At 47.2% G+C, this 24,860-nt stretch overlaps 9 protein-coding genes and 3 non-coding genes across 20 annotated transcripts; 5 read left to right on the plus strand and 7 right to left on the minus strand.

The window, feature by feature from the left end:
* Positions 1-41: 41 nt before the first annotated feature.
* LOC119554238 (transmembrane protein 60) lies at positions 42-570 on the plus strand. Its single transcript, XM_037865072.1, has one exon. It carries the CDS (start codon positions 125-127, stop codon positions 518-520), a length of 396 nt encoding a protein of 131 aa, XP_037721000.1. The 5' UTR covers positions 42-124; the 3' UTR covers positions 521-570.
* On the minus strand, positions 497-2,042 carry LOC119554233 (proline-rich protein PRCC). Its single transcript, XM_037865064.1, has one exon. The coding sequence runs from the start codon at positions 1,981-1,983 to the stop codon at positions 565-567; it is 1,419 nt and encodes a 472-aa protein (XP_037720992.1). The 5' UTR covers positions 1,984-2,042; the 3' UTR covers positions 497-564.
* A 574-nt stretch (positions 2,043-2,616) lies between these two features.
* LOC119554653 (protein brother) lies at positions 2,617-3,258 on the plus strand. Its single transcript, XM_037865653.1, has one exon. It carries the CDS (start codon positions 2,617-2,619, stop codon positions 3,256-3,258), a length of 642 nt encoding a protein of 213 aa, XP_037721581.1.
* Positions 3,259-3,907: 649 nt separating this feature from the next.
* On the plus strand, positions 3,908-6,533 carry LOC119553516 (transmembrane protein 35A). The gene is made up of 3 exons (XM_037863938.1): positions 3,908-4,417; positions 5,752-5,890; positions 5,953-6,533. Exons 1-3 carry the CDS (start codon positions 4,295-4,297, stop codon positions 6,171-6,173), a joined length of 483 nt encoding a protein of 160 aa, XP_037719866.1. The 5' UTR covers positions 3,908-4,294; the 3' UTR covers positions 6,174-6,533.
* LOC119553514 (vacuolar protein sorting-associated protein VTA1 homolog) lies at positions 6,475-7,878 on the minus strand. Its single transcript, XM_037863936.1, has 4 exons — positions 7,736-7,878; positions 7,603-7,664; positions 7,373-7,523; positions 6,475-7,307 (listed from the first exon to the last, which is right to left on the minus strand). The coding sequence occupies exons 1-4, from the start codon at positions 7,843-7,845 to the stop codon at positions 6,674-6,676; spliced, it is 957 nt and encodes a 318-aa protein (XP_037719864.1). The 5' UTR covers positions 7,846-7,878; the 3' UTR covers positions 6,475-6,673.
* A 92-nt stretch (positions 7,879-7,970) lies between these two features.
* Positions 7,971-9,115, plus strand: LOC119553515 (peroxisomal membrane protein PMP22). The gene is made up of 4 exons (XM_037863937.1): positions 7,971-8,083; positions 8,184-8,279; positions 8,342-8,600; positions 8,666-9,115. The coding sequence occupies exons 2-4, from the start codon at positions 8,191-8,193 to the stop codon at positions 8,891-8,893; spliced, it is 576 nt and encodes a 191-aa protein (XP_037719865.1). The 5' UTR covers positions 7,971-8,083; positions 8,184-8,190; the 3' UTR covers positions 8,894-9,115.
* An 860-nt stretch (positions 9,116-9,975) lies between these two features.
* Positions 9,976-21,064, minus strand: LOC119555647 (serine/arginine repetitive matrix protein 2). Of its 9 annotated transcripts, none has more exons than XM_037867202.1 (11): positions 20,928-21,064; positions 20,533-20,846; positions 19,894-19,995; positions 16,935-17,312; positions 16,808-16,870; positions 15,581-15,725; positions 14,219-14,289; positions 12,446-14,162; positions 11,289-11,488; positions 11,010-11,222; positions 9,976-10,481 (listed from the first exon to the last, which is right to left on the minus strand). In XM_037867202.1, exons 2-11 carry the CDS (start codon positions 20,769-20,771, stop codon positions 10,313-10,315), a joined length of 3,297 nt encoding a protein of 1,098 aa, XP_037723130.1. In that variant the 5' UTR covers positions 20,772-20,846; positions 20,928-21,064; the 3' UTR covers positions 9,976-10,312. The 9 variants fall into 9 exon arrangements, with proteins under 9 accessions (XP_037723130.1, XP_037723127.1, XP_037723133.1 ...); XM_037867199.1 differs by adding an exon at positions 14,603-14,632 and having other exon boundaries at positions 11,289-14,162; XM_037867205.1 differs by adding an exon at positions 17,540-18,217 and having other exon boundaries at positions 11,289-14,162.
* A 150-nt stretch (positions 21,065-21,214) lies between these two features.
* LOC119554170 (telomere length and silencing protein 1 homolog) lies at positions 21,215-22,339 on the plus strand. Its single transcript, XM_037864960.1, has 3 exons — positions 21,215-21,417; positions 21,473-22,086; positions 22,145-22,339. The coding sequence occupies exons 1-3, from the start codon at positions 21,302-21,304 to the stop codon at positions 22,297-22,299; spliced, it is 885 nt and encodes a 294-aa protein (XP_037720888.1). The 5' UTR covers positions 21,215-21,301; the 3' UTR covers positions 22,300-22,339.
* A 132-nt stretch (positions 22,340-22,471) lies between these two features.
* Positions 22,472-22,565, minus strand: LOC119555733. The gene has a single exon (XR_005219924.1). It is a non-coding gene; the product is annotated as a small nucleolar RNA Me28S-Am2634 (small nucleolar RNA).
* A 137-nt stretch (positions 22,566-22,702) lies between these two features.
* LOC119555732 lies at positions 22,703-22,802 on the minus strand. Its single transcript, XR_005219923.1, has one exon. It is a non-coding gene; the product is annotated as a small nucleolar RNA Me28S-Am2634 (small nucleolar RNA).
* Positions 22,803-22,935: 133 nt separating this feature from the next.
* Positions 22,936-23,017, minus strand: LOC119555734. Its single transcript, XR_005219925.1, has one exon. It is a non-coding gene; the product is annotated as a small nucleolar RNA Me28S-Am2634 (small nucleolar RNA).
* A 220-nt stretch (positions 23,018-23,237) lies between these two features.
* On the minus strand, positions 23,238-24,755 carry LOC119554171 (60S ribosomal protein L23a). Its single transcript, XM_037864961.1, has 3 exons — positions 24,631-24,755; positions 23,846-24,258; positions 23,238-23,781 (listed from the first exon to the last, which is right to left on the minus strand). The coding sequence occupies exons 1-3, from the start codon at positions 24,659-24,661 to the stop codon at positions 23,392-23,394; spliced, it is 834 nt and encodes a 277-aa protein (XP_037720889.1). The 5' UTR covers positions 24,662-24,755; the 3' UTR covers positions 23,238-23,391.
* Positions 24,756-24,860: the final 105 nt, after the last annotated feature.

The raw sequence follows: 24,860 nt of genomic DNA on the forward strand, positions 1-24,860 counted from the left end.
CACTGTAAAGGGCCGTATATAATGACAGTGTTTTACAACACTGGGAAAAAGTGCAATCAAAAATTATACTACGCTTTGTTTACTTTCCGACCTACCATGAAAAAGTTATAAATAATATAAAAACATGACGTTGGCACACCGGGCACTCTTCACCTGGTTCATTGTCCTGGTCTTCCTGATTCTGCTGTGCCTGCGCCTGGACCCCCGCACCACCTGGAATTGGTTCGTCACCTTCACGCCGCTCTGGTTCTTTGATGTGATTATCATCATCTACGTGATCATAAAGTTCATCCGCAAATGGCGCAACCTGACCTGCCTGACGGACCTCCTGTTCCTATACAAATGGAACATTGCCGGCGTTCTGCTGACCATCTCCTCGCAGGTCATGATCTGCCTAACGCTGGAGTACCCGCAACAGATTCCCATTTACGTGACCATTGCCCCGGTGGTCCTCCTGCTGAGCACCGCCATCTTCTACGTGGGCAGCAGGTTGGGTAAACGCGAGGGCTGGATTCAGTAGGATTAAGCATGTATTTTAGGATTAGGTGTACATAAAGTGGAAACTCAAAAGCCGTATTTGCTTTGGGTGGCTCGACGGGTCTGCCGGTTGGCCGACCACATGGCCTGCAGCTCGGCTTCGTTGGCCTTCGCCTTGTGCGCCAGGTAGGTGATCTGGTGCTTGCGCCTCGTTCCTGCCACTGGCTCCTCGTCCGTCAGCACTCCAGTGGGTTGGAAGGTGGTGGACGAGGCCAGCGCCGTTCGCATCCATTCCTCGCGATCGGGCATTACCTGTGAGCCCACAATGTCGATCACCTGCATCTCCTTGGCCTCCTTTCGCCGCCGTTTGGCATTCTTGCCCACCAGCGCGTCCATGGCCTCTGGGTTTAGCTGCTGCTCGTGGTAACGCTTCTGTGCCAGCTGCGTCTGCTCTTCCTCAAGTCGGGCGGCCTCTGCTTCGGCGGCTTCCTTCTCGGCAATCTCCTCCAGGTATTTGCTACTGGCCTCGACCATTTTAGCTGCTCGCTTGGCCACTAGTGCGCTAATTTCATTGCTGCTCACCTCGGGCAGTTTTTGTTCGGAGTTTAGGGAGAAAAAGTCTCCAGTGCCCTCATCATCATCCTCACTATCGCTGGCATTCACCAGGGAAGTGGGTTTGACTTTTGTGGACTTGGAAGCAACTTTTCCTTCAGGATTCTTCTTTTGAGCAGCCTTGGGGCCATCTACACCTTCGGTATTGTGCGCTGCCCGACGCTGCTTTACTGTATCGGGCACAAAAGCTGGAGAAGATCGAGGCTGCACAGGCTGATTACTTGTTGGATTAGGAGCTGATGTGGAGTTCGCTGTGGAAGTGGCTGCCACGGATGAAGAGTTCTTGGAGAAATTCCTCTCTGACTTTGCCTGCGGCAGCATACTTAGCAGTCCCGACCCCTTTGGAACATTGGGTTTGTCCACTTTGTTCTTGGCCTTGTCAGCCTTCTCCCGATCTACATCGGAGAATTCCCGCAGCGAGGGAATGCTGATCTTGACGCGCCCTTTTACTGGCGGCGGTGGAGGTTTTTCTATTTCAACTGGCAGTGCTTTTTTGTGGAGGAACTCGTCGTCCTTCTCCTCTATGATGGGCTTTCCTGGCGCTGCCATTCGTGGCATGGGCAAGTTGGCAAAGGCGGAGGTCACCAGCTGGTCCACATCCTCAACTTCTGGGTTTGTAGCGGGAGTAGTGACTTTTGGCTTGGGTAAGGCCAGTAGAAGTCTTCCCGTGGAAGGCTTCAGTTCCTGCAGGGACACTTCTTGTGGAACGTAATCGTCGTCTTCATCGCTAATGTGACCACTGGTTGGATCAGGTTCTATAGGTTCCTCACTGGAGGGATTTGTTGTGCTCGGCTTGGCTGCTGGTTTCACCAGTTCCACTTGTGGCCCCGGGTTTTCCTCCTCCTCGTTCTCTGAGTCTTCGTCAGAACTGGCGGCATAAGCAACAAGCGACATTTTTAACCAATTGTTAGAACTAAACAATACAATTCACAAACTACAGCTGTTTGGTGGGGCTAGAGTTGTCACCTGTTTTAGGACTTTTACTGTTGTCACCTCTTTTAATTAATATGCTGTATTAACCAATACTGCACATAATACCGTTACAAAGTGTTTCGATTTTTAAATATCGATTTAAAAATACCTCGATTTTTGAATCAGTTAAATAAAAACATACACTTGGTTAATCACTTTTCTCACCAACAATTTGTAACATATAAAAAGTTGGTAATGTTTTTTATTGCATGAAATTGTAGACATCTTATAAAACCATAACGAAATATTTTTCTAATGCAAATTTAATCTGTTTTGCGAAAAACCCGGGTGTTGCCTACCTGAAAAGGTTTGAATATGAACGCCCTAGGATCAAACCGTAAAAAGGGTACATAACTCCAGATGTTTAAATAAGCTTTTCCCATTACCTAACATAAGAGGTCATAAAACATTAAGTTACTATAAATCCTCAGGTAACTCTATTTAAATCAATTACCTACCTGTACCACATCTCTTATTTGGTATAAATTAGACTTAACATCCCATTGGAGATCAGTCAACATTTTCACTTCAGAGAATACAGATATAGCAAATACCATGCATCATCACCAGAATCTCGGAGACGCAGGTGCCTTGAATGGGATGATTCCGCCATACGAAGCCATGGCCATGTACGAGCAGCCCAAACCTCGATTTATCTTCAAGATGCCCCGAGTGGTTCCCGACCAGAGATCAAAGTTCGAGAGCGACGAGCTCTTCCGACGGCTCAGCAGGGAGAGCGAGGTGCGCTATACGGGCTACAGGGAACGGGCGGCGGAGGAGCGCCGGATGAGGTTCATCAACGACTGCCGCAAGGGCTATGCAGAGATTTCGATGGTGGCCTCCGGCACTAACCTGCAGCTCTACTTCAACGCCAACCACAATCCCTATGCCCAGGAGCAAGAGTGCGACTTCGAACGAGAGCGGGGCAAAGTGCATCTACGTTCCAATTTCATCATGAACGGGGTGTGTGTCCGGTTCCGTGGCTGGGTAGATCTTGATCGATTGGATGGCGTGGCCAGTCTGGAGTTCGATGAGCAACGAGCCCAGCAGGAGGATGCCCAACTGCAGGAGCAGATCCAGAGCTACAACCAACGCATGGCTGAGTCCAAGAGAATTTACCACACGCCCCAGACTCCACCAGAGGAACACCATCGCAGAGGTGGACCTGGTCTGCCCGGAGGACCAATGGGCTGGTAGTGGTATACACTTACGTATAGGGTAGTAATCTTAAGTATGATCTAAGTAAACTCGATAATAAATTAGTAAAACCAATGTTTCGTGTTATTATTTTGAATTTATAAGTCAGGTTGAGGTCACCTTTTGAAAACCTTTGTACAGAGAAAAGTCACCAAAAGCCAATATCATCGGTATAAAAAGTGCCTAATTATAATAAAGAATGTCATTTAAAAGTGGGTAACAACATTTAATTTTGCTGATTAATAGTGAACTAGACCGCAAACCCTTCGTAATTTTGTTTCAATAGGTCTAGTTATGTGCCCTGAATTGACAAAAACCCTTAAACTCGCAAAGAACTTCAGATTTTTGTAGGCCCATGCATTTGGCGAATGCTTGTTCACCTAATGATTGTTTATCTGGGGCTCCTTAAGGGTTGCTGGCCGGGGTCTTTGGCCTTAATTGCGCCAGTTTCGGAACAACCACCACCCGACTCGTCGACACCCGATGAGGAGTGGGTCCAGCTGCCGTTCCTTGGTGCTCTTCACTTTCCACTCTCCGGGGTGGGCCGGCTGTCCTCTCTGAACTCGTAACTCTCGATTCTCGGCCAGAGCACCGGGCATGTGAGCATATATTGATTTTCCGCCATTCCGTTTGGGATGCTGCCGAAATAAACTTTGCAACTGGTCTGAATCTGATTCGGAATCAGTCTCTTTTCGAACGCGAAACTGAAAGCGGAAAGGAAAGGTGCCGGGTGAAAATGAAATAAATAGAAGGGAACCAAAACGCCGCGGACTAAGAATTCATAAAATTATACATACCGCACCGCAGCGATTTTGAAAACATTCGGATTGTGTGCTTCAATTTGCTGGTGGTCCGTCCGAATCGGCACGAAAAGCTGCGAGATTTGGTCTAAAATTAGCGACCGGTGTGTTTTGGTAGGGTGTGTTGTATTGGTGGTTAGGGGCTCCCAGTGAACTCCGGCCCCTCCGAACCCCCAGCCTCAGCGGCCCACTTGGGATATATAGCCCCGAAAGTGTTTACCCATAAATCGGTCGAGATGCCCCCTGCATCCAATACGATCGTGCTGAAGAGCCTCTCCGTTCTGCTGGGCCTGTTCTTCATCTTCGTGGGCACCCTCAAGCTGACGCCGCACATCAGCAAGGATCTGTACAAGGACCTGGTATGTGTTTCTGGAAAATCGATACAGCCGGAGTTTTGCCGGTCACAAGGGGTGCAGCCTATCGATTTTTCTCACTTCTATACCATTTAAATTGCAGTTTTAAGTCCATATTTTCCCTTAATGGAACGCTATTATGTAAATGGTTGTAGAAAGCATTTTAGGAAAAGTCCCATAATAGATATAGAACGCCTTTCGGAAATATGACTGACTAATGGGCATTGAACTCGACCCCATCAATGCCAATCGCTGACATTCAGACGTCGCGAGTCGCTATGATCTTCAAAGATATTTCAGGAAAAATAGATGCTTTATAAGCGAAATAGCAAAAAAAAAAAAATTCACTTGAAAGAATTCCAAAAATGTTGAGTTTTAATGATTCAGGAAACTCTTAAATTTTAGGTCAGTATGAAATATACTTTTTAATTTTTCAAATAGATTGTGATTCATTTAAAGACCCACACAAATTTACCACATTTTCAAAAACTTATAGGATGTTTAACAATTTTTCTATCCAATAACAAACCTATATTTACAATTCTAAAGAATTGGGAAACCTTGAAAATTTGGCCAGCTAATTATTAATCACCTTGTTTGTAAATTGTTTTGAAAACCTCCAAACAAATAAGAAACATGCGTGTGGAACTTGAAATAGCTAAAGATTTGTAGAACAGCTGTTTGTGGGAATTTTTTGTTTACTTTTTGTAAAAACAACGCCCAAAGATTTCGTTTTCATTGCTATAAAAATATTTCGCATAGCAATGTAAACAATTTCTCAAAAGAAAGCCACCATGACGTATGCTTTTCAATCAATTCAGAGTGTACAAATTTGTTTGATATATGTATGTATATGCAATAGGGTGAATCGACAGATTACTCAATACATTTTATATATTGAAATATTAAAATAATATAGTATAAATATTATATATATAAAAAACATCATATATGTGCATAATCGATTCAGTGGATGTTTTCAAATTGGCATTGCATTCGTTACGCGCCATTTTACTTTCAAAAATCTCATGTTTTTCAATCTTTTTTTGAATTTCGAAATATTTGTTTTGTTTGCTGTGCTCCCAGTGGTGTAATTGTAATTGTAATTGAAATTACCTTCGCATTACCACAAACACTTGGGGCCAACGATGCCAACAAAAACAGAGAGATCCACATGCAAATGTGACAACAAGAAAGCTTGCTTCCATTTAAAAATAAACGGGCTGCACTGCCTTCCGCTGGGCGGAGCAAATTCCTTTGGGTAGTGTTTCTGGGCAAGATTAATTATATCCCCGTGCCGCAGCGAAGTCATATTCAATTTCCTTTCCTCTCGATTGCAGCGCACAGAGTACGTCAAGTATGCCAAAGTATTTCCGCTCACCGCCCTCTTTGGCGTGAAGATCCCCTCGAAGTGGTACCGGCGCACCGTTGGCATCCTGGAGATCGTCTGCGGCCTGGCCATGGCTCTGATTCCCTATCGTAAGCTAAAGAAACATTAATATGAGATATATCAAACTAATAAACTCCATATTTACCCCTAGATAAGGTCAAGAATGCGGCCAATGTCACGCTGCTGGTGCTGATGCTGCTGGGCATCTACCAGCACTGGATGGTAAGTGATCCCTTCGAGCGCTCCGGACCGGCGCTGGTGTTCACCTTCATGCTGGGCGGTCGCCTGGTGGTCTGGTACCAGACCGCCCGCCTTCAGAACGAGGCCTCCGCGGCCACCCAGCCTCCGGCGAATGGGGTCAAGCAGGATTAGGCCTGCCTTATCATCACGCATACTCATAGTCATTCACTGATCCAGCTTTGTTTTAGCACCTTAGATTGGCGCGCCCTGTCTTTGGGTCACAAATTCATTCACCCATCATTCTAGCAAATCGAAATTCATGTTTTCACTTTGGTGCCAAATAATTATCGTATACAAAACAAAAAACAAAACTATTGTAATGGCGAGAGATATTAACTAAAACTGTAGAGCCGCGGCATAAAGACACGACCAGAACAAACCAAATTATAATCAAATCCTCTTCGTAACGGGCACTTAGTCGAAACCATCAACATTACGACTTTTAGAAACAATTTTAATAAATTTGAACAACTCATACATATTTAAAATTAATTATCCAACGTCAGTCAATCTGAATGTTCCTTTACTTTCGTTTAGCAGCGCGTGTTAAGCGTAGATTATTGGGTATACTGATGCTCTAAGCTGTAACTGTGCCTAGGATGTGATGCCTAAATACATATCGTGTGGGCTCCCTACTCGGATCCAGTGCTCAGCAACTTTAGGGCCTTCTGCAGGTTTTCGATGGCCGTCTTTACGTCGTCATAGTTGAGGGCGCTTCCGGCGTACTTGCAATACTTCTGGGCGGCAATCATTTGGTCTGGAGTGATATGCACTCCCGCCACGGGCACAATGGGCTGGTAGATGGTGGCCGCCGTGGCCGGATGGGGCTGAGCCGTGGGCACGTAGGGCACAAAGCCACCTGGTTTCTCCTCGTCCACCGGCGGACTGGGCAATTTGTTCGGATTGTTAAGCACCTCCTCGGCGGTGGGAGGGACCACGCTGGATGAGGGAGCTGGCGCTTGAGGCTCTGCCTCTGGCTCCGGTTGGTAGGGGGCAGGAGCAGGAGCTGGATCAGCTCCACCCGCTGCCTCCTCGGGCGATGTGTCTGCCGAGGCATTGGCATTCTCCCCCTCGAGCTCCGCCTCATCATCGTCATCTGGCAAGGGACCGGGAATCGGTGTCTCTCCGTTCTTTAGGCAATTGTGGATGTAGGCGGCCTTCCACTTGGCGTACTTCCTGTTGTGCAGCGCCTCCTCGCTCAGCTCCCCGAAGGTCTGGAGTATGTCGTACAGAACTCCGCTGGAGTAAAAGGCCTTGACCACGTTTCTGGGGAGGAATCACATGCATATGAGTTGCAGAAATCGATTGGAAGGATTGTAAAGGTGACCCACTTGCCAAAGTTCTCCTCGCGATCCTGCTTATCAGCGTACAGGAAGAGTTTAAGGGCGTAGTTCTCGATGTGAGCCTGGGCAGCAACCTCGTTGGTGAGGGCCTCGTTGTCAGCATACTGCTTCTTCATCTGTTCCAGCCAGTCCATGATACCTAATGGTTCCAATAGGAAACCAAAACAAAACACGGATGAGTCATACTTAGGGAATATGCGTATTGGATTTTTACTGACCCAGCAGTAATTTGGTTTCCTCGCCCGTTTGGGTAGAGGCCTTGAGGCCAATCTGGAGGGCACTAGATCCAGGAGTACACAAAGAACAATAAAGATGCAGAGGAGCAGGAAAAACCGATCTATGGGTACTTACTATAATCTCGCCCAGTAGGCTATGACCACATCTCGAGTGTCGTGCTCCTGGGCCAACTTCAGGAAGTGCTGGATGGACTTTAGCGAGGGAGGACAAGGTGGAAACTCCATCGTGGCCGGAAAACTCTGGTAATTTTCAGGACTTGATTGCTTTATATGGGGTCTGGTCTGGTCTATGCCGTATTTAATGGAACCCTCGCAGAGTGACCAGCTTACATACTTTCCTTATCGATAGATCCGCCTATCGATAGTGGCTGGAACTAGTTAATCAGAGCTAAAGTTAGTACCTATGTCTACAGGTGTTGGTACTCATTTGTTAAGCGGCGGCCAAGACGATTGGAGTTCTTAGGTAAACACTGGGAACCGGTTTCGCGGATCGTTATCAATCCTCGGCTATTTGCACTTTGCACTTTAACCTGCATCCCAATCCTACGCACTTGATTCCCCAGGTACAACATGGTTCTCTCGAAGCCCCTGTACTCGCTCTTCGGCACTTATCTGGAGCAACTCTTCAACCACCCGGTCCGCACCAAGTCCATCACGGCGTAAGTGCATTGAACCGCTTATCAAGCGATCCGCTTAACCCATTGGCTGCTCCTGGTTGCAGATGCGTCCTGGCCACCTCGGCGAATGTGACCTCCCAGAGATTGGCGGGGGCCAAGACCCTCAACCAGCATAGTGTCTTTGCCTACGGACTCTTTGGCCTGATCTTTGGAGGCAGTGTTCCGCACTACTTCTACTCCACGGTGGAGCGACTCTTCGACCACGACGTGCGCTTCAGGAGGTTCTTCCTGTTCCTGTCCGAGCGACTGGTCTACGCTCCCATCTACCAGGCCCTCTCGCTGTTCTTCCTGTCCCTGTTCGAGGTGGGAGTTATAGCTGCATAATCTCTTCATGAGCTCCCAGAATTATAACCCCTAATCTATTCCAGGGCAACTCCCCGGACACAGCGATCAAGAATGTGGAGAAGCTCTACTGGCCCCTGCTGAGGGCCAACTGGCAGTACCTCTCCCTGTTCGTGTACCTTAACTTCGCCTACGTGCCCCCGATGTTCCGGTCCATCAGTATGGCCATCATCTCCTTCATCTGGGTGGTGTACATCGCCCAGAGGCGTCGCCGTTTCCAGGAGAAGCTGGCCGCCGAGAAGGCCGCCAAATAGGCATTCCCGCCCGGACGCGACGACTTTAAACCTTGTGCTGTCTTGGCTTAATATTCCAATTACTGTTTAGATTACGGCTGTACTGCCTGAAGTTCTTTATCTGCCCTGCGTTCCGGCGGATTGCAAAAAGTCCGTGGGTGTGTGAGAGGGTGTAAGATAAGCCAAAACTAACTAGAGGGTCGTCTTATCAACCGACTGTTATTAAACCTTAAATTTTGTAAACTTTTCGTACTAGAAATAAACTTATAATTACTGTAGACGCCGGGTCATTTAAAGTGCTTTAAAAGGCTTAGTGCATCTTCCTGAGTTTACCATTTCTCGGTACCAGGCAAACAGAAAGCTTGATACTTCGAAGAAAAATATAATTTTAGCGGTTGTTTTTTCAAGATGGCCGCCTTAGCCGTTAGTTAAAAGGGAATATCAAACTAGAGATGTTGAAAGGTCGTGAAGTTTGGTTCGTGACACGACTTTGTATTAAATGGCACGAAAATCCCCTATACTCTTGCCAATAAGTACGCACGCACCCATCCCTAGAAAAACCAAAGAAAGAGATCGTCGACCACCTACTGAAGGTTTCTGTTCGCCTGGTGCTTTATGTCGAAAAATCTGTTGGTTGTCCGATAAATGGATTGCCGAGTAACATGACATTCCGATGACAACTGCACGATTTCTTAATTTTTAGTACCAGGTGAACAGAATAATTAGCAGGTTCCTAGTTGGATGAAATCGAATTGCAACCACCTATTAAATGTTATGCTGGCCTGGTGATCTGAATCGTGAAAATATCGATTTTCCGCCGAGATTCATTGCCGCCGGCGCACATTCTCAGCCAAATTGCAGGATTTCCGTATTCAGAGTACCAGGCGAACAGAACCTTTAGCAGGTGACCACCGATCGCAGTGAATTGCAGTCGATCAGCTGATTCCTTGAGTGGAACTTCCAAAAACAGCTGTTTTTCTAAATGGCTGCCCAGCAAACCACCGTTAGCCGACAATGACTGACCGGAAGTCACCTGCTGAGGGTTTCTGAGTGCCTGGTGTTCGTCGGAATAAATGCTGATTTACCAAATTAAAAAAAACACATTTTAGAGATGCAACAAATAATTTATTTATATTAAAACGCAGCTTATAACTAGCAAATAATCGAGCAAAGGCTTACGAACGAGTATTATTGGCTTAATATCGGGGCTACAGTATAATTTCGCTAGTAAATTCATGGGCAGATGATGACTAACTTAGGGCTACGGAATGCAGTGTAAAACAAGTTAAATGCGCATAACAACTATGTATGTATCTTAGGGACTAGGAGGGTCTGACTAGGATTGATGACTAGGTGACTAGGGCTGATGAGAGTGTTCGAGTGATCCATGTCCCCTCCTCAGGAATCGCCGCACATCTTGCGCAGCGACGCGGTTAACACTCAGAAGGCGGCCATCGAGGGACTCCGGCTGTTGCGCAGGGGCGTGAGGAGGGGCGTGGCGGGACTGCTGGTGCGGCTGAAGCAACTGGAGCAGCAACTGGAGGCCTCCTCGGCCGCCTCCCCCTCCCCGGTGCCTTTGTGGTGATACGGAATCGGTCGCTTGCGAGCACTGCAAGTAAAATCAATCTGTATTAATAAACGACTTTTGTCCTTGGCTTAATAACCAAAACAATTAAACGAATAACTCACCAAACTGAAAATCGTAAGGAACACAAAAGATTTGGCTAAAAATCAAACAAAGGAAATCCTATAAAACCATATAAATCGGTAAAGGTGACAAAGTTTATTTTTCGGCTTGGCTAAATTACGAGAAATAAGGATGACACATAATCGGATAGCTACAAAAATATATTAGAAATTGGTGGATTGTTAAAAAATGTCAAATTATAAGTAGTTCCTGAGTCGGCTGAAAGAAATTAAAAATCATTTAGACAAAATCAGGAGTTACGTGTTGTATAAATAAAGTCTGTAATCAATGCAACTCAAGCGGATAATGGATAATAGGAACCAACTAGCGTCTTTTGTTGCGCGGCGATCGGCGACTACGAAATCAAGAAAATAAAACATGAAATAAAGGATTAATATTCAAAAAAGAAGATAAATTAACCAAGGCAGAGCAGGAATCCCATCTAGCTACCTCGTTATGCGACGTCTGTCCAGAAAGCTGGGCGAGCCGCGACGCCTGGGGATGGAGGGTGACCGGGAGCCGGACTGTGATGATGCGGAGCCGCTGCCGGAGGAGGAGCTGCCCGAGCTGCTGTGCGAGGAGCAGCTGGAGCGGGAGGAGTGCGACCCGGAGCGGGACCTGGAACTGCGTGATCCACTCCGACTGCTGGATGAGCTGTACCGCCTGGGAGTGGAGATTGGATAATCAGTTTTTGTATAACTTCACTGGCAGCTTATAGTTAATACTTACGATCTGGAGCGACTGCTGGAGTGATGTCGATGATGGCTTCCGCTCGTGCGCCGCTTGCTGCGACTCCGGCTCCTACGCTCTCGACTCCTGCTCCTGCGAGCCGCACTCTCCGCCGCCGCTGCCGCCGCCACGGTGGCCGTGGATACCTTGGAGACGATGGCGTCCACCAGCGAACTGTCCGCGAGCGCCGCGACTAGGGGCTGTGGATCGTGAATTTTGAAGGGTTTTATAACGATTTTCGGTTTCTGTTGGTGCTGATGGTGATGATGATGGTAGCTAATACTATTGGCAGCCACGGCCGCAGCCGCTGCCGCCGCATTGAAGCTAATGGGACCGCCACCACCCCGGACAAGCGGCGGATGACCCAGCAGCGGAGCACCTTGCCCACCCACGCCCACGCCAGCTCCCGTCAGGGACAGGAGTCCCGGATGCCGGGGTCCGTGCCCGAAGAGAGCCGAGTTGTAGACCAGGCCACGAGCCAGGTGATGGGCCTGCTGCTGCTGCAGACTGTGCTGATGGTTCTTGCAGATGTTGTAGTGGGTGGCGGTCAGCAGGGGGCCGTGGTTGAGGCGATTGGTGGTTCGGTTGTAGGTGCCCGGCGTGCCGGCCAGGAAGGGCAGCATCCCCGGATTGCTGCCGCTGTTACCGCTGCTAGTGCTACTGTTGGGATTCGAATGAGGGACCCCGCCACCACCACATGCATGAGGGTTGTTAGTACTATGTCTACTGTTAGGGTTATTGTTCAGAGTGCGGTTGTGGAAGATGCGCTTCCCCGGCGGATGCTGCGGATGTTGCTGCTGCTGCGGCGGGTGATGCAGGTGCTGTGGAGGCGGCCTGTGGTGCATGTGGATCTTGTGACCCACTGTCGGACTCTTGGCCTCGCCATTCGCCGCCACGTGGGGCGTCTTGCAAATGGGCGGTGTGCTGGCGTCCCTTTTCTTGTTGAGCGGCTCCTCCACAGACACGGACAGCTCCTGTTCCGGATCCCGCAGCGGCACCGGCGACTCCTTGCGCTGCTCCAGCGGCAGGATCACCGCCAAGCACGGCGGGGGCGTGGTCGTTGTCAGTGGGTTAATCAAAGCGGTCACATTGTTAGCAACAAGGAATTCGCTTAGCGAGTTACGTTTAGTAGCCGTCACCAGGTCGCTGCCACTTACTTCGCTGCCCTCTTTGGCCGGGTCCTTTTCCATGATCCTGATCTTCTGCTTTGCCTTGGCCGCAATCCCCGACTTAAGCTGCTCCAGCATGCGAAGTTCCTGCTGCTCCTCGCGCTCCCGCCTACTCTGCTGGAATTCCTCCAAAGCGGTGCCATCCACTCCTGTTTCGGCATCGCTCCCGTCGTCGCTTTGTGCCCTTAGCCGGACCACTGGAGCAGGTTTCGTGGCGGGGGCTTCCCTAGCCTTGGACGGGCGCTTCTTGTCCTGGATTATGTCCTGGTAGCGCTCCGGATGCCGTTCGGCAGGCGAGTATCGCAACTCCGAGGAACTTGAGCGGGAACGACGCCTCGCTGGTTTGGGACTCGGTTCGACCAGCTTGTTTTTTGTCTTGACTACCTGCGGGGAGTTCGAACGCTCCCGCTTCACACTCCTGCGGCGCTCTTTCTTGGGACTAGCTTCCTTCTTTACCTCTTTCGGCTCTGGTGTCCTACTCCTCTTTTTTATTTTTTTGGGAGTGGGCTTGGGCGATGGTGTCCGGGAGACAGACGAACTACTACTAGAACTATCGGAATCCGAGCTAGAGCTGGATGCCGCCCTCTGTCGCTTGGTCTGCTCCAGGGCCACCATCACCGACTTTGTGCCCAGAATATCGTTTACTGTGTCTTCGGCGGCCTTGAAGGGATTGAAGGCTGGCGTCGGAACCGTCTTCTTGGGCGGCGCCTCTGGGGAATGGGCTGGCGATTGGGATCGGGAATTGCGGCTTAACTTGGTGTCATCGGTTCGCTTTCTGCTCGCATTGGATGGCGATCGTTGACGGCGGTCATCCTTCTTTTTGGGGCTTCGCTCCTTGGGCGAGTTTGTGGGCCGGGATTCCTTGGCTGGGCGATCCTTGGAGCGCTGCCGTTCCTTGGAGCGTTGCCTGTCCTTGGAGCGCTGCCGTTCCTTGGAGCGTTGACGTTCCCTTGATCGTTGCCTCTCCTTGGACCGTTGCCTTTCTTTGGAGTGTTGCCTTTCCTTGGAGCGTTGCCTTTCCTTTAATCCTTGCCTATCCTTGGACAGCTGCCTTTCTTTTGATCGTTGTCTCTCCTTTGATCGTTGCCCCTCGTTGGACCTCTGCTCTTCCTTTGATCGATCCTTGGACCTGTCTCGCCTTTTGTCCACCGATTGTTTTTTATCCTTGGACCTGCGCCTTTCCGTGGATCTTTGTCGCTCCTTGGATCGCTGTCTTTCCTTGGATCGGTGTCTATCCTTGGATCTCTGTCTTTCCTTGGATCTCTGTCGTTCCTTGGACTTGGAACGCTGTCTATCCTTGGATCTCTGTCCTTCCTTGGACTTAGACCGCTGTCTTTCCTTGGATCGCTGTCTTTCCTTGGACCTCTGTCTCTCCTTGGATCGCTGTCTTTCCTTAGACCGCTGTCTTTCCTTAGAACGCAGTCTTTCCCTCGATCGCTGTCTTTCCTTGGACCTTTGCCTGTCCTTTGAGCGCTCTCGCAGCCTTTCCGGCTCCTTACGTGGTGGGGTAACCGCAGACCGTTCCCTCGACTTTTGTCGTCGGCTGTCTATAGAGGATTCCTGCGGCCTGGCTTTTGTATCCTTGCGACGCTCTCGAGAACGGCTGCGCGTTGTCGCCTTATCCTGCTGCGAAGTCTTCTCATCGGACTTGGAAGCCTTAATCCCACGCGACTTGTCCGACTTGTTCTCCTTCCGTGATGGAGAGCTGAAATTATACACATTTAAATTATCATCCTTGAACTGCCCAAAATGTTTACTTACTTTGAGCGCTCCGAATCCGTGGAGCTGGCACGGGCGCGTGACTTCTTTTTCAGCTTTTTGTCGCGTTTTTTCTGCATAATAAAAGATTGTGGAGTGTAAGTGGACCGACTAGGATGCTAGGCGCTCTTGCTAAGAGTCTAACCGTTAGCAGTAATGTCAAACATAGTTAATTCTTTATGGCATGATAGACTTATGAAGTTCGAGTTTGGTGCTTAAAATTTTGCAGCATTTGACTTTCGCAAGCATTCTCTCTAGGACTGGAAACAGTTTTGTTTTTTTTCTGTGTTTGTACAAGAGTTTTGATCGGCTATCACTTCGCACTAGGTATCACATGGTTGTTTATTGGTAGCTTATTAAAGAAAACAGTCAAATGAAAGTACTTACAAAACTACAAGAGAGCCATTGAAAGCTATCCTATATCAATGAAGCGCCAAGGGTTTTTTATAAACAAAATATAAATTTCTTTTCGTTTCTTCAATTTACTTAAATTACTGGATTGATTTTTGTTTGAAAAACAATCTACGTGTAACTGAAAATATTTTTGAATAATTTCGAAAATGCTGGAAACCATAAGAGATCGAGAGGCCATCCACAGTAGGAACTTATATTAATGGTAAACAAAAGGATTAAATATGGATAGCCCCTTTGTAACAATGAATTTCTTCTAAGCATCTATTGAAATGAAATAAAGTAAATAGTTGAGAGAGAAATCATAAGTTTATACTAGAATGCGTTTGAAGCATTTTTACCTTTTACAATATTTGTGGGTGATTTTTGGTAATTTTTTTTGTTTACTAATAAAGTTGTATGCTTTAGTATTTATAAGGTAGAGAACGGTTTATATGCAGGATTATAGTTCAGTAATCGGTTATTTTGTCAATCGTTATTTTGAATGTTTCATTTGGTGGAAAAAGAAGTAAATAAGCAAGAGAAGAAATGGCGTATGTTTAATATTTGGTGAACAATTGAAACAACGAAACGAAAAGTCAAACGAGTTATCATCATATACAGGTAATAATATCATATGTAAATATATATAGAGAGAAAGGCAGTACTTCCATTCGGATTTTTTGGTCAGACGTAATAATTAGTTGGTTGTTATTCAAAGGATGAGTCGTACAATAAAGGAATAGAAATATGCATATATGTTACAATATTTGCGGGTGGGAGTCTTGGAGAAAGAGCGTCAGAGCTGGACTCATTACTGGAGAGTTCGGTTAGTTCAATCTCATACATGGCCTTAAGGGATTTGGCCAAAGAATCATGCACCTCGTCTCCGGCCATTTGCTTTCTCTCCGCGCACCTTTCTCCACGTATCGTTAGCTTAAGTTCGACAGCCTCGGGGCCCTAGCCCTTGCATACCTTGTCCTTCTTGGCTTTCTTGCGGGCACTCTTCGACTCGCGCCGATCCTCCTCGCTGCTGTCGTCCTCCTCATCGCTGTCCTTGTCGGTATCACGGCCACTCTCGCTGTGCTTGCGCTTACGCGACTTTTTCTTCTTCGACTTACTGCAAGTAGAAGGTTAGATCACATTAAGAATTAGTGAATCCACAATGTACGCTCATTTGTCAGCTATTCAAAAGTGTCTTTAGGTGCTTGCTACGACACACAGATTGAACAAGGCGCTTTCGGTAGCCCTAGAGCTCCAAAATACTGGTTAGCAGCAATGTATAAATAGGTTTACTTGTGGTTCAGTGCTTTACCTTCATCGAAAACTGCGCAAATTGCTTTGTCTTAACATTATAGAAGGTAATCATAACAATAGAAAGAAAGATGAGAAAGTAATTCGCTTTAAATTTTTGCAACACACAGAGAGACCTCTTAACTTTATCGTTTTTTGTATTTTATTTTCTAGTAGATCTTTACTGGTATTTGGTTTTGTATTTTTAGTTGGCAATGCAGTTTCTATGGTTTTATAGATTGTAGAATCGAATTATTACTTACCGCCGGGCAGAGTTTGGGGAAATGTGAATGGGCGAATTGTGGGGGAAATATCTGTGATCAGTTATGGTTAGTTTAGGCTTTGTTTGGTTTGGATTGGGTTATGTTTGGAGTGTTTTGTGTGTGTGAAGTGTTGGCTAGTGGAGAACCCATACGTACTTAGATCCCTGATCACTCTACTCACTCTCGCTGCACACGGATTCAAATAAAAGATTGTCTTGGCAAGTGTTAGGATATCGAAAGTATATATATTGCAGAAAGGCATTTGAAACATTTCACTTGATTGGATTGGTTCTTATATTGGTTTGTAGGATAGTGTTAGCTCGGGTAAAACTAAGTGTGAGTCATTTGTACGTGGCTTTTCGCTTCTTTTTACTTTCTTTCTCATATGAGTCCCTTTTGTGGTTTCAAATGCAATGTAAAAGAAGGAGTAGAGACGAAAAACAAAATGTATTAAGCAGTTGATTGATAGTTACATAGTATCATTGGTTTTTTCGCGCTCTAAGCGCACGTGTTTACAGTTTACTATGTACGATAAGGAAGAAACCAAAAATCATGACTGTAGAGTCCAAACAAAGAGCAAAGGAAACAAACACAGAGCTACGGTTGTCGAGGGATTGCTGTTTTGGATTCCGGCCAGGACTCTTACCTCTCTTTCTTGTGCTTCTTCGACTTTTTCTTCTTGTCCTTCTTGCGCTCAGGACTGGCCGAACTGGAAGAACAGACATTTAAGTTAGTACAATAACTAGGAAACTGGTTAAATCTTTTTAACGCACCTCTCTCTGGCGCGCTTCTTGCGCTTCTTCTTGTCCGACTTGGAGACATGCTCGCGCTCATCCCCGCTAGCCACTGCATCGCCTCCATCGCGATCGCGCTCCCGCTCCCGTTCGCGGGAGGGAGTGCGCACTAGGGCATAGCGCTTCCCGGTCTCCTTGTCCTTGCCTGCTGCTGCGGCAGCTGCCGCCGCCGCGAGGCTTTCGCGCTGGGCGTCCAGTTCCTTTTGCAGAGCCACGCTTTTGGCCAGGTCCTCCTTCGCCTTGCGATCGCTGTCGAAGCTGCTGCCCTCCACAAAGTACTCGGTTATGTTAAAGGCCTCGCGCAGCTTTGCGTTCTTCTGCTGCTGAGCCTCGGCTATTTGATGGGTGTCGCGAGCGCTGCAAGCAGAAATTTTATGTACCTTATTAATAAGGGTTGAAAGATGAAGATAGTTATGTCAAACTATTAAAATTGTTCACTTTGTCAAAAATATATTGCATGGCCAACTCAGATAATAAAAATGAAAAAGATTAAGATCTATCATTATAAGTTTTATAGAGTCGATATACTCCAAAGCAAGGGCTTAAAAATATACAAATTGGGTTTTGTTTGACTGTGTGGCTACCTTGAGGCCATCGCACTGCCGGCTCCCAGCAGTGTCTCCAGCAGGCTGCTCGAGGAATACTTGAGTAGCTCGAGCAGCACGCTACCATCGATATTGATTTTGGCCTGTGACGCAGGCAGTTCCCTCTGGATGGAGTGCTCAGCTGTTCGGTGACCCGGCTCGAGTGCCGGCTCCGGGTCTTTCAGCTGGCAGGCGCAAGCGCAATCCGAATGCGACCTCTTGGAGACTGCTGGTCGCCTGGTCTTGTTGGCGCCGCTTGCCAACGCCGGCCGCAAGGGCTTGAACTTCCTGGCCACCGCCGCGTAGTTCCACGTGTGGGCGGTCAAACGGAAGCTCTCGTACTTGGCCAGGTACTCCCGGTTGTCGTGCTGGAAGTATGGTGCCTTGCTCTTCCTGCCCCCGTTTGCGGAGGCAGCAGGAATGGAGGAGAGGCTTTCCCCGGTTTGGGGACGGGGACTGGGACTGCTCGGCTTGCTGCCGGGGTTGGTCGTGCTCTTTTCGGTGGCGGTGGTGGTGGCGATTGCGTGACCTGCGCGTTTGCGTCGCTTTCGGCGTTTCTTCGGTTTCACCACCTGCACTGTGGTGGCCGCCATCGTTGTTGTGGTCGTGGATGCAGTGGCCACAGAGGCAGTTGCCGTGACTCCCACTGCCGCCATAGCCGTGGATGTTGTGGTGTTACTGTAGATCTCCGAGGAAAGCATTGTGGTTTTTATTGTTCTTAAGTTATTCACTTAAATATTTGTTTTTTTGTAAGATGTTCGAGGGGCCTGAATCTTCTTTATAAATAGTTCTTAATTTTGATTTTCTTTATTATATATAAATCCATGTACGTGGAAGACAGTGGATCTTTTAAATGTTATTATTTATTTATTAATCCGTTTATATAGGCATTTTTAATAGTTATATTTAACTCGCGGGTTTTAATAGAATTTCTTTATAATACAAAAATACATTTACACTTTATATATCCATTTTTTCGGAAGACAGTGGATTTCAATTATAAATAAGTTTGGTAATTTAGCTTTTTCGGTATCTTCGATTCGCGATTTTATAGATTTTATATTTTGTAAGTGTAAATAAATGTTTTAACCCATGTAATTAGAAGACAGTGGATTTATGCTTTATATAATTACAAAAATAGTTTGTTTATAAGATATTCTGCTATAATTTCATCGATTACGATTGGAAGACGATGGATTAGCATTTATTTGATTTCACTTTGGGCTACATTATGCGAAACCCAAGACTTTTTAATAATTTTGTGTATTCTTATCCTTCTGGAAGACGTTGGATGTTTTTAGGAGACATTGGACTAGAACTTCTATTATTATTTGATTAACTCCGATTGCCGCAACTTCGCGCACTTGCCTTCTTCACTTCGCGACTTAGACTAATTAATTACTGACTAGGATTGGAAGACTTATTTAGTGATTTGTTGCATTCGTTCGGCTTAGGTATCAAGTATTGCCTCGGCCGGCCATGATACCATTTCAATGGGGCTCCACTTCTAGCACTTGCAACAACAACCACTAGAATAGTAGACACGACGACGACGAAATGAGCCCTTAATCCACGGCTCGGCAGCGGGTTGCAATGCTGATTTAGGGGTGGACCAAGACCAAGGGCTGTCAGTCACCACATCCACTTCCACCACCACCACCGGCACTGGGGTTCCCTTCAGCGGGTGCATTTGGGTTGCCTCTCCTCCTCTGGCACACTTGAAGGGCTGCCTGGGTGCCGAGCACTCCCTCCCGTTCATTGGGATCACGATTTTTATTTTGGTTTTCCCTTTTGATTAGTAGGCTTATGGCTGAATTTGATGCCTGGCTCCCAACGGGACGGTTATTGATTTTTCCAGCGATTTTCCAGCGCTTATCGGGCTTTTCTTTCCGGTTCCCTTGCGGCGGCACCTCTCCGCCAACTTCATCGCCTGCCTATCACTGTCCTCGCCAAGGACACTTAGTCGTTCTTTTTAACAGGCGTTAATTGCTTCTATTTTGTATGTACAAATATATATATATAGAGTTTCTATGTAACGATTCCTGAGCGTGTTGGCCAACTTGCTGTGGCTTTGGAAGACTTGAAGTGACTGAAAGCAGAGCGCATCCCGGAAAATCTTTGCAGCAGCTTTTTCTCTACTACTGGTCGATTGTGATTGGCCCCCGAATCCAAAATGGGGTTGCAAACTGGGCGCTGCGGCGGCGCATGTGTCCCCTTGTACGTGGTTTACAGCTGTCGTGTGCTGGCCGAGATTTTGCCAGGCCTTCGTTTTGTTTAACCGTTTATTGATTTGTCCACTGGGCGCACGTTTTATTCTAAATTACATAAGCCTTTCGAAAAAGGGTTTTACTTACGCTACGCGTCCAAATTCATCCTTTGACAGATCTGTTTTGCCCTGTCCCATCAACTTCTGGCGAAAGGAGTCCACCTGCGTCTTGATATCCTCCGGTGTGCGTCTGTGAAGTAGGAATATAGGATAGATAAGATATTTTGCAAGGGTTTAAACTTTAAGCGTCCTTAAATGTACCTTTTAGACTAGCTTAATTAGTTTAATAAGGCCTAAATTGGGCGGTTTACAACTATCTAGACAGTGAATTTAGCTAGGTGGTGCTCGGATTTTTTGTCCGCCTGCCCGGACATGCGGATGTCTTCCACTCAAAATAATCTCTACAACTGAAATGCACTTTTTTCACCACCAGCCGAGAGTCCGGGCCACCGGAAGAGTGCTCACATGTGACGCACCAAGGGGGTGGAGGTCGCCCTCGGCCTGCCCGCTCGGGGGTGGCTCGCCACCGGGATGGGGGTTGTTCTACGCTCATTTCGGCGCGTGTGCGTCCGCTCTCTTGCAGGAAAGAGTAGCTACCAGGCGCCAATGTAAACATAAACAGAGGAGTAAGCAACAGACGCGAACCGGCGTTATATAATCCGCGGATTGCCATTACACATTGCCATGTAACTGGCCATATTCGCACCCCATCTTGCATTTCGCTCACCCCTGCTTCTCGAGAATCTCCTCGAATTCCAGGCACTTGACTTCGATCTTGCGCTTGCGGTCGTGGTCCAGGATCTCCTTGTTGGGCGGCCTGTTCAGCTGGGCGTCCAGCTTCTTGATGTCGTCCTCGGCGCGGTAGTCCTTGTCCTTCTTTCCGGGCCGCACACACGCCCAATTCCGCTGCACGTGTCCGTTTGTGCCGGAGCCACGGGGCGTGGTCAGTCCAATGCCGTTGTACATGCTGATTGATGTCCTGCGTGGTCTCCCTTAAACCATCAATGACTCCCGGCGGCCACTGAATGCTCTCCACCAACGCTGCGATTCGCAAAGGAAAAATCGATTTCAGTTGCAGTGCGTGCACAACTAGATTGGTGGTGGCTTTGCGTGGTTCCTCACCTGTGTTTTCGATCCTGCAGCGCTGCGCTGGGGATTTATTCAGTGTATTTCCCTAGTTTCGACCACTTTTTTGCCAAAAAATGCGAAATATGCAAAAGAATGCCGCCTGAATGTGACCACTGAATTGTTATACCGATTATACCGCACGGCTCGAAGAAATATACTGAACTAAATATAATATACCGGAATTATGTTAAACGGTCACGCTATTTTGGGAGTGTGTATCCGCTATGCATGGTGGGTGTCTCTGCTTTGTCATTTGTGGTTTTTTATAAAACTCCAGCAACGGTCATACTGCTAGGCTAGCCAAACGTAAACAAATATATTTACTTTCATTTAATAAGAAAATTTTAATCTATTACTAAGCTATAAACATGAGTGATGCAGAGGAACCCAAATCTGAAGCACCCTCGAAGGTTTTCTTCAAGAAGACAGGACGAAAAAACCTGAGACAACGCAGGAATTCGGATGAAGAAGAAAAGGAGGAACAGTAAGTGCTTAAAATATTACAATTGAAGCCCATTAAAGTGTGCATTACTTTTTAGACTCACCCTTGATGAGATCAAGGAGCGACAGCGCCTGAGACAGCGGCCCAATGGCGTCAGCTTAGTAGGACTAGCGCTGGGCAAGAAGATCGCTCCCGAGGAGGAGCTGGCCATCAAGGATCCCTTTAACGTGAAGACTGGCGGACTGGTCAACATGCAGCAGTTGAAATCCGGCAAGATGAAGGAGGCGGACGACGCCTACGACGTGGGCATTGGCACCCAGTTCTCGGCGGAGACGAATAAGCGGGATGAGGACGAGGAGATGATGAAGTACATCGAGCAGGAGCTGCAGAAGCGCAAGGGAGGCGGCACAGAAGCCGCAGCGGAGGACGATGGTGATGTGAACAAATACCTGACGCCCGAGGACGCCGCTCTGTACGCCCTGCCCGACCATCTCAGGCAGTCGTCCTCCCACAGATCCGAGGAGATGCTGTCCAATCAAATGCTTAATGGTATTCCGGAGGTGGACCTGGGCATTGTGGCCAAGATCCGCAACATCGAGGCCACCGAGGATGCCAAGCAAAAGCTGCTGCAGGATGCCAAAAACAAGAAAGACGGACCCTCGCAGTTTGTGCCCACCAATATGGCGGTGAACTTCATGCAGCACAATCGATGTGGGTCTATGGAATGTATCTTGATTTATGTAGATTCACTAACGTTTGTCATTTCCAGTCAATATCGAGGATAACAGCGATCAAAGGAGACGCAAACGGGAGGAGAGGGAAGGCAACAAGTCGGCCCAGCATCAAACCAATCCCAATGGAGTCAAACGGGCCACAGATGACTACCACTATGACAAGTTTAGGAAGCAATTTCGCAGATATTAAAAGTGCCAGCAATAAAAAGTACAAATGTTTTCTTTTAAGAGCAATAATCTTTTATTCTTCAATTCACTTAAACATACTTTAATATCATATCCATTATTCGGGCCACTTCTGTAAAATAAAACAAACAGGCGATTAGTTATGGTTAAAAAATATACACAAATTAGTTATGGGTTTTAGGATCAGTGGGAGACAAAATTAATTTCAAAGCAACGCATGACTGAAGCTCAATGAGATTCCTACTCAAAATATCATCAGAACGAACTAGGGTTTAATTTTCGGATTACTAAAATGAATACACACCTTAGAAGAAGTAATCCAAGGATCCAGATAAGCTTTGGAACAACTGAAATATAATAAATTTTTTCATTAGTTCAAAATATTAAAACGTAGCTTTCTCTTATTAAATTATTTAATCAGTTGGAGATTAAAATTGATTTCATAGCAACGCATGACTGAAGCTCAATGAGATTCCTACTCGATATATCATCAGAGAAAGCACAATTATAATCTACCAGTTTCTACAACTTATACACTCCTTAAAAGAAAGCCAACAACCCGATACACTTTGGAACAACTGAAATAAATCAAAAAGATATTGATTAGATAAGAATATAAAATCATTTCTGGGTTGTTTGAAATGTTTTTATCAGTGAGAGATTAAATTTGATTTCATGGTTATTTCAATGAGATTCCTACTCAAAATATCATCATCGACTTTATTTTCATAAACTAAAATAATAATTACCTTTTCAATCAGCAAGTTAAACTAACCGTTGCTTGAAGATATAACCTGCGAATAAATAAAACAATGTTATCAACTAGGGGAATATAAAGCACTCATCAAACTCACCTTAGTTAATGATGTGGTCTCATGTGTCCATCCTGGAAGACAAAAACTGAAAAAGATATAAAGCCCGCCCAAATTGAAAACCCAAAAGTAGTTTTTGAGTGGTTTTATTATACCCAGACAACTTTGAAACGTTCATCCTCGCTCTACCGTGTCAGCTTAGCAATATTTGTTTATAGAAAAGACTCTACATGTAAAATGTAGACCGCGATGACCATTCCACACTTTACCGCAGATTGCACCGCTTATATGATGCCGATCTTGTTGGCAATGTCCAGGGCATCGTAGTCGCGCGCCAGGCGCACATAGGCCTTCTTCTGGCCATCGGGGCGGATGAGCACGTTGACCTTGGCCACCTTGATGTCGTAGAGCTTGCGCACTGCGGCACGCACGTGGTTCTTGTTGGCGCGCAGGTGTGTGAGGAAGACCAGGGTGTTGTTGTCCTCGATCTTCTTCATGGCCGCCTCGGTGGTCAGAGGGTACTTGATGATGTTGTAGGCGTCCATGCGGTTCCTGGTGGGCACCGACTTCCTGGGGTACTTGGGACTCCTGGGCAGCTTCAGGGTGGTGGGCCGACGGAAGTGCACGTTGGTGCGGATCTTGCGGGCGCGGGTGCCGAAGGCGCCCTTGATGATCTGATGGATTGCAAAAAGAAAGGTTAATCAGAGACTCTACGGAATCGGTAACCAAACTCCATACCTTCTTCTGGACCTTCTTGGCGTTCAGCAGAGCCACAGCCTTGGCCTTGGCGGTTCCCTTGGCGGGCTTGGTGCCGGGCTTCACACCCTTCTTGGCCTTGGCGGCCGCACGAGCCTTGGCGGAGAGCTTGGCCAGCACAGACTGGGGCTTCTTGCCGGCGAGGATCTTCTTCTTGGCATCCTTGCCCTTGGCCTTGGTGGCCACGGTCTTCTTCACGGCCGTGGGCTTCTTAGCAGCACCAGCGGCAGCTGGCTTCTTGGCAGCGGCAGAAGCGGGCTTCTTGGCCGCCGGAGCAGCAGCCTTCTTGGGAGCAGCGGCCGCTGGCTTGGCGGCAGCCGGAGCAGCCTCCTTCTTGCCGGCAGCGGGAGCCGCAGCAGCCTTCTTCTGCTCTGGCTTCTTGTCGCCAGGCTTGGCTGTAAAAGAGGAGCGGGGAGTCCAAGTCCAGATTAGTAAACATGTTCCGCGCACAAAGTAAGGTTAGGCCTGATCGATCAGCAAGGCAATGGGACGCTTTTCCCACTTGACTAGCCTCAATTAAATCGGGGATTAGCTTTAAATTTAACACTCTTTCAGTTGAATTTGCCATTTGAGACACACACTTAAGCATTCCCACGCAGACACACCGCACGTGGCGAAACTATGGGTCGTCTGTTTAAACACATTTCTTCCTTAAAATCGCGATATTCCGCACAATTTTCGTTTCCCACTTGTAGTCCCTGCTTTCGCCTTGCTTTTGCTGATCAATTCACGCTATTTTCGCCTATTTTTTAATGAAAAACCCTTACCGGATTTCTCGGTTGGCTTTTTGGGTGGCATTTCTACGAGAAAAAGAAATGAAAAGGAAAACTGAGGGGCAGTTGTCAAAAAGCGGAAGCCCGATTTGACAGAAGGGTGGCCAGATCGCTGCAATATCGCGCCTTACAGCTCGCTGTTGCTGGGTTTAACAGCACTGCTTAGCCACTTAACAGGGGCGACAGGGTTGTTATCTTGACGTTGTGCGAACGCAACACAGCTG

This window comes from Drosophila subpulchrella, chromosome 3L (assembly GCF_014743375.2).
Source record: "Drosophila subpulchrella strain 33 F10 #4 breed RU33 chromosome 3L, RU_Dsub_v1.1 Primary Assembly, whole genome shotgun sequence".
NCBI lineage: Eukaryota > Metazoa > Arthropoda > Insecta > Diptera > Drosophilidae > Drosophila > Drosophila subpulchrella.

Coding starts and splice junctions, on each gene's coding strand:
- LOC119553514 (XM_037863936.1), bottom strand. CDS start 7,845: ATGGAGTTTCCACCTTGTCCTCCCTCGCTAAAGTCCATCCAGCACTTC. Junction 7,665..7,735: donor GCCTACTGGGCGAGATTATA/GTAAGTACCCAT, acceptor TCCTGGATCTAG/TGCCCTCCAGATTGGCCTCA. Junction 7,308..7,372: donor CGCGAGGAGAACTTTGGCAA/GTGGGTCACCTT, acceptor ATTCCTCCCCAG/AAACGTGGTCAAGGCCTTTT.
- LOC119554233 (XM_037865064.1), bottom strand. CDS start 1,983: ATGTCGCTTGTTGCTTATGCCGCCAGTTCTGACGAAGACTCAGAGAAC.
- LOC119554653 (XM_037865653.1), top strand. CDS start 2,617: ATGCATCATCACCAGAATCTCGGAGACGCAGGTGCCTTGAATGGGATG.
- LOC119554238 (XM_037865072.1), top strand. CDS start 125: ATGACGTTGGCACACCGGGCACTCTTCACCTGGTTCATTGTCCTGGTC.
- LOC119553515 (XM_037863937.1), top strand. CDS start 8,191: ATGGTTCTCTCGAAGCCCCTGTACTCGCTCTTCGGCACTTATCTGGAG. Junction 8,280..8,341: donor CGCACCAAGTCCATCACGGC/GTAAGTGCATTG, acceptor TCCTGGTTGCAG/ATGCGTCCTGGCCACCTCGG. Junction 8,601..8,665: donor TCTTCCTGTCCCTGTTCGAG/GTGGGAGTTATA, acceptor AATCTATTCCAG/GGCAACTCCCCGGACACAGC.
- LOC119555647 (XM_037867205.1), bottom strand. CDS start 20,771: ATGTACAACGGCATTGGACTGACCACGCCCCGTGGCTCCGGCACAAAC. Junction 18,218..19,893: donor GATGAATTTGGACGCGTAGC/GTAAGTAAAACC, acceptor GGAGATCTACAG/TAACACCACAACATCCACGG. Junction 16,871..16,934: donor AAGAAGCGCGCCAGAGAGAG/GTGCGTTAAAAA, acceptor CTGTTCTTCCAG/TTCGGCCAGTCCTGAGCGCA.
- LOC119554171 (XM_037864961.1), bottom strand. CDS start 24,661: ATGCCACCCAAAAAGCCAACCGAGAAATCCG. Junction 24,259..24,630: donor AAAGCCAACCGAGAAATCCG/GTAAGGGTTTTT, acceptor CCTCTTTTACAG/CCAAGCCTGGCGACAAGAAG. Junction 23,782..23,845: donor CCAAGAAGGTCCAGAAGAAG/GTATGGAGTTTG, acceptor GCAATCCATCAG/ATCATCAAGGGCGCCTTCGG.
- LOC119554170 (XM_037864960.1), top strand. CDS start 21,302: ATGAGTGATGCAGAGGAACCCAAATCTGAAGCACCCTCGAAGGTTTTC. Junction 21,418..21,472: donor GAAGAAGAAAAGGAGGAACA/GTAAGTGCTTAA, acceptor ATTACTTTTTAG/ACTCACCCTTGATGAGATCA. Junction 22,087..22,144: donor CTTCATGCAGCACAATCGAT/GTGGGTCTATGG, acceptor TGTCATTTCCAG/TCAATATCGAGGATAACAGC.
- LOC119553516 (XM_037863938.1), top strand. CDS start 4,295: ATGCCCCCTGCATCCAATACGATCGTGCTGAAGAGCCTCTCCGTTCTG. Junction 4,418..5,751: donor AGGATCTGTACAAGGACCTG/GTATGTGTTTCT, acceptor TCTCGATTGCAG/CGCACAGAGTACGTCAAGTA. Junction 5,891..5,952: donor CATGGCTCTGATTCCCTATC/GTAAGCTAAAGA, acceptor ATTTACCCCTAG/ATAAGGTCAAGAATGCGGCC.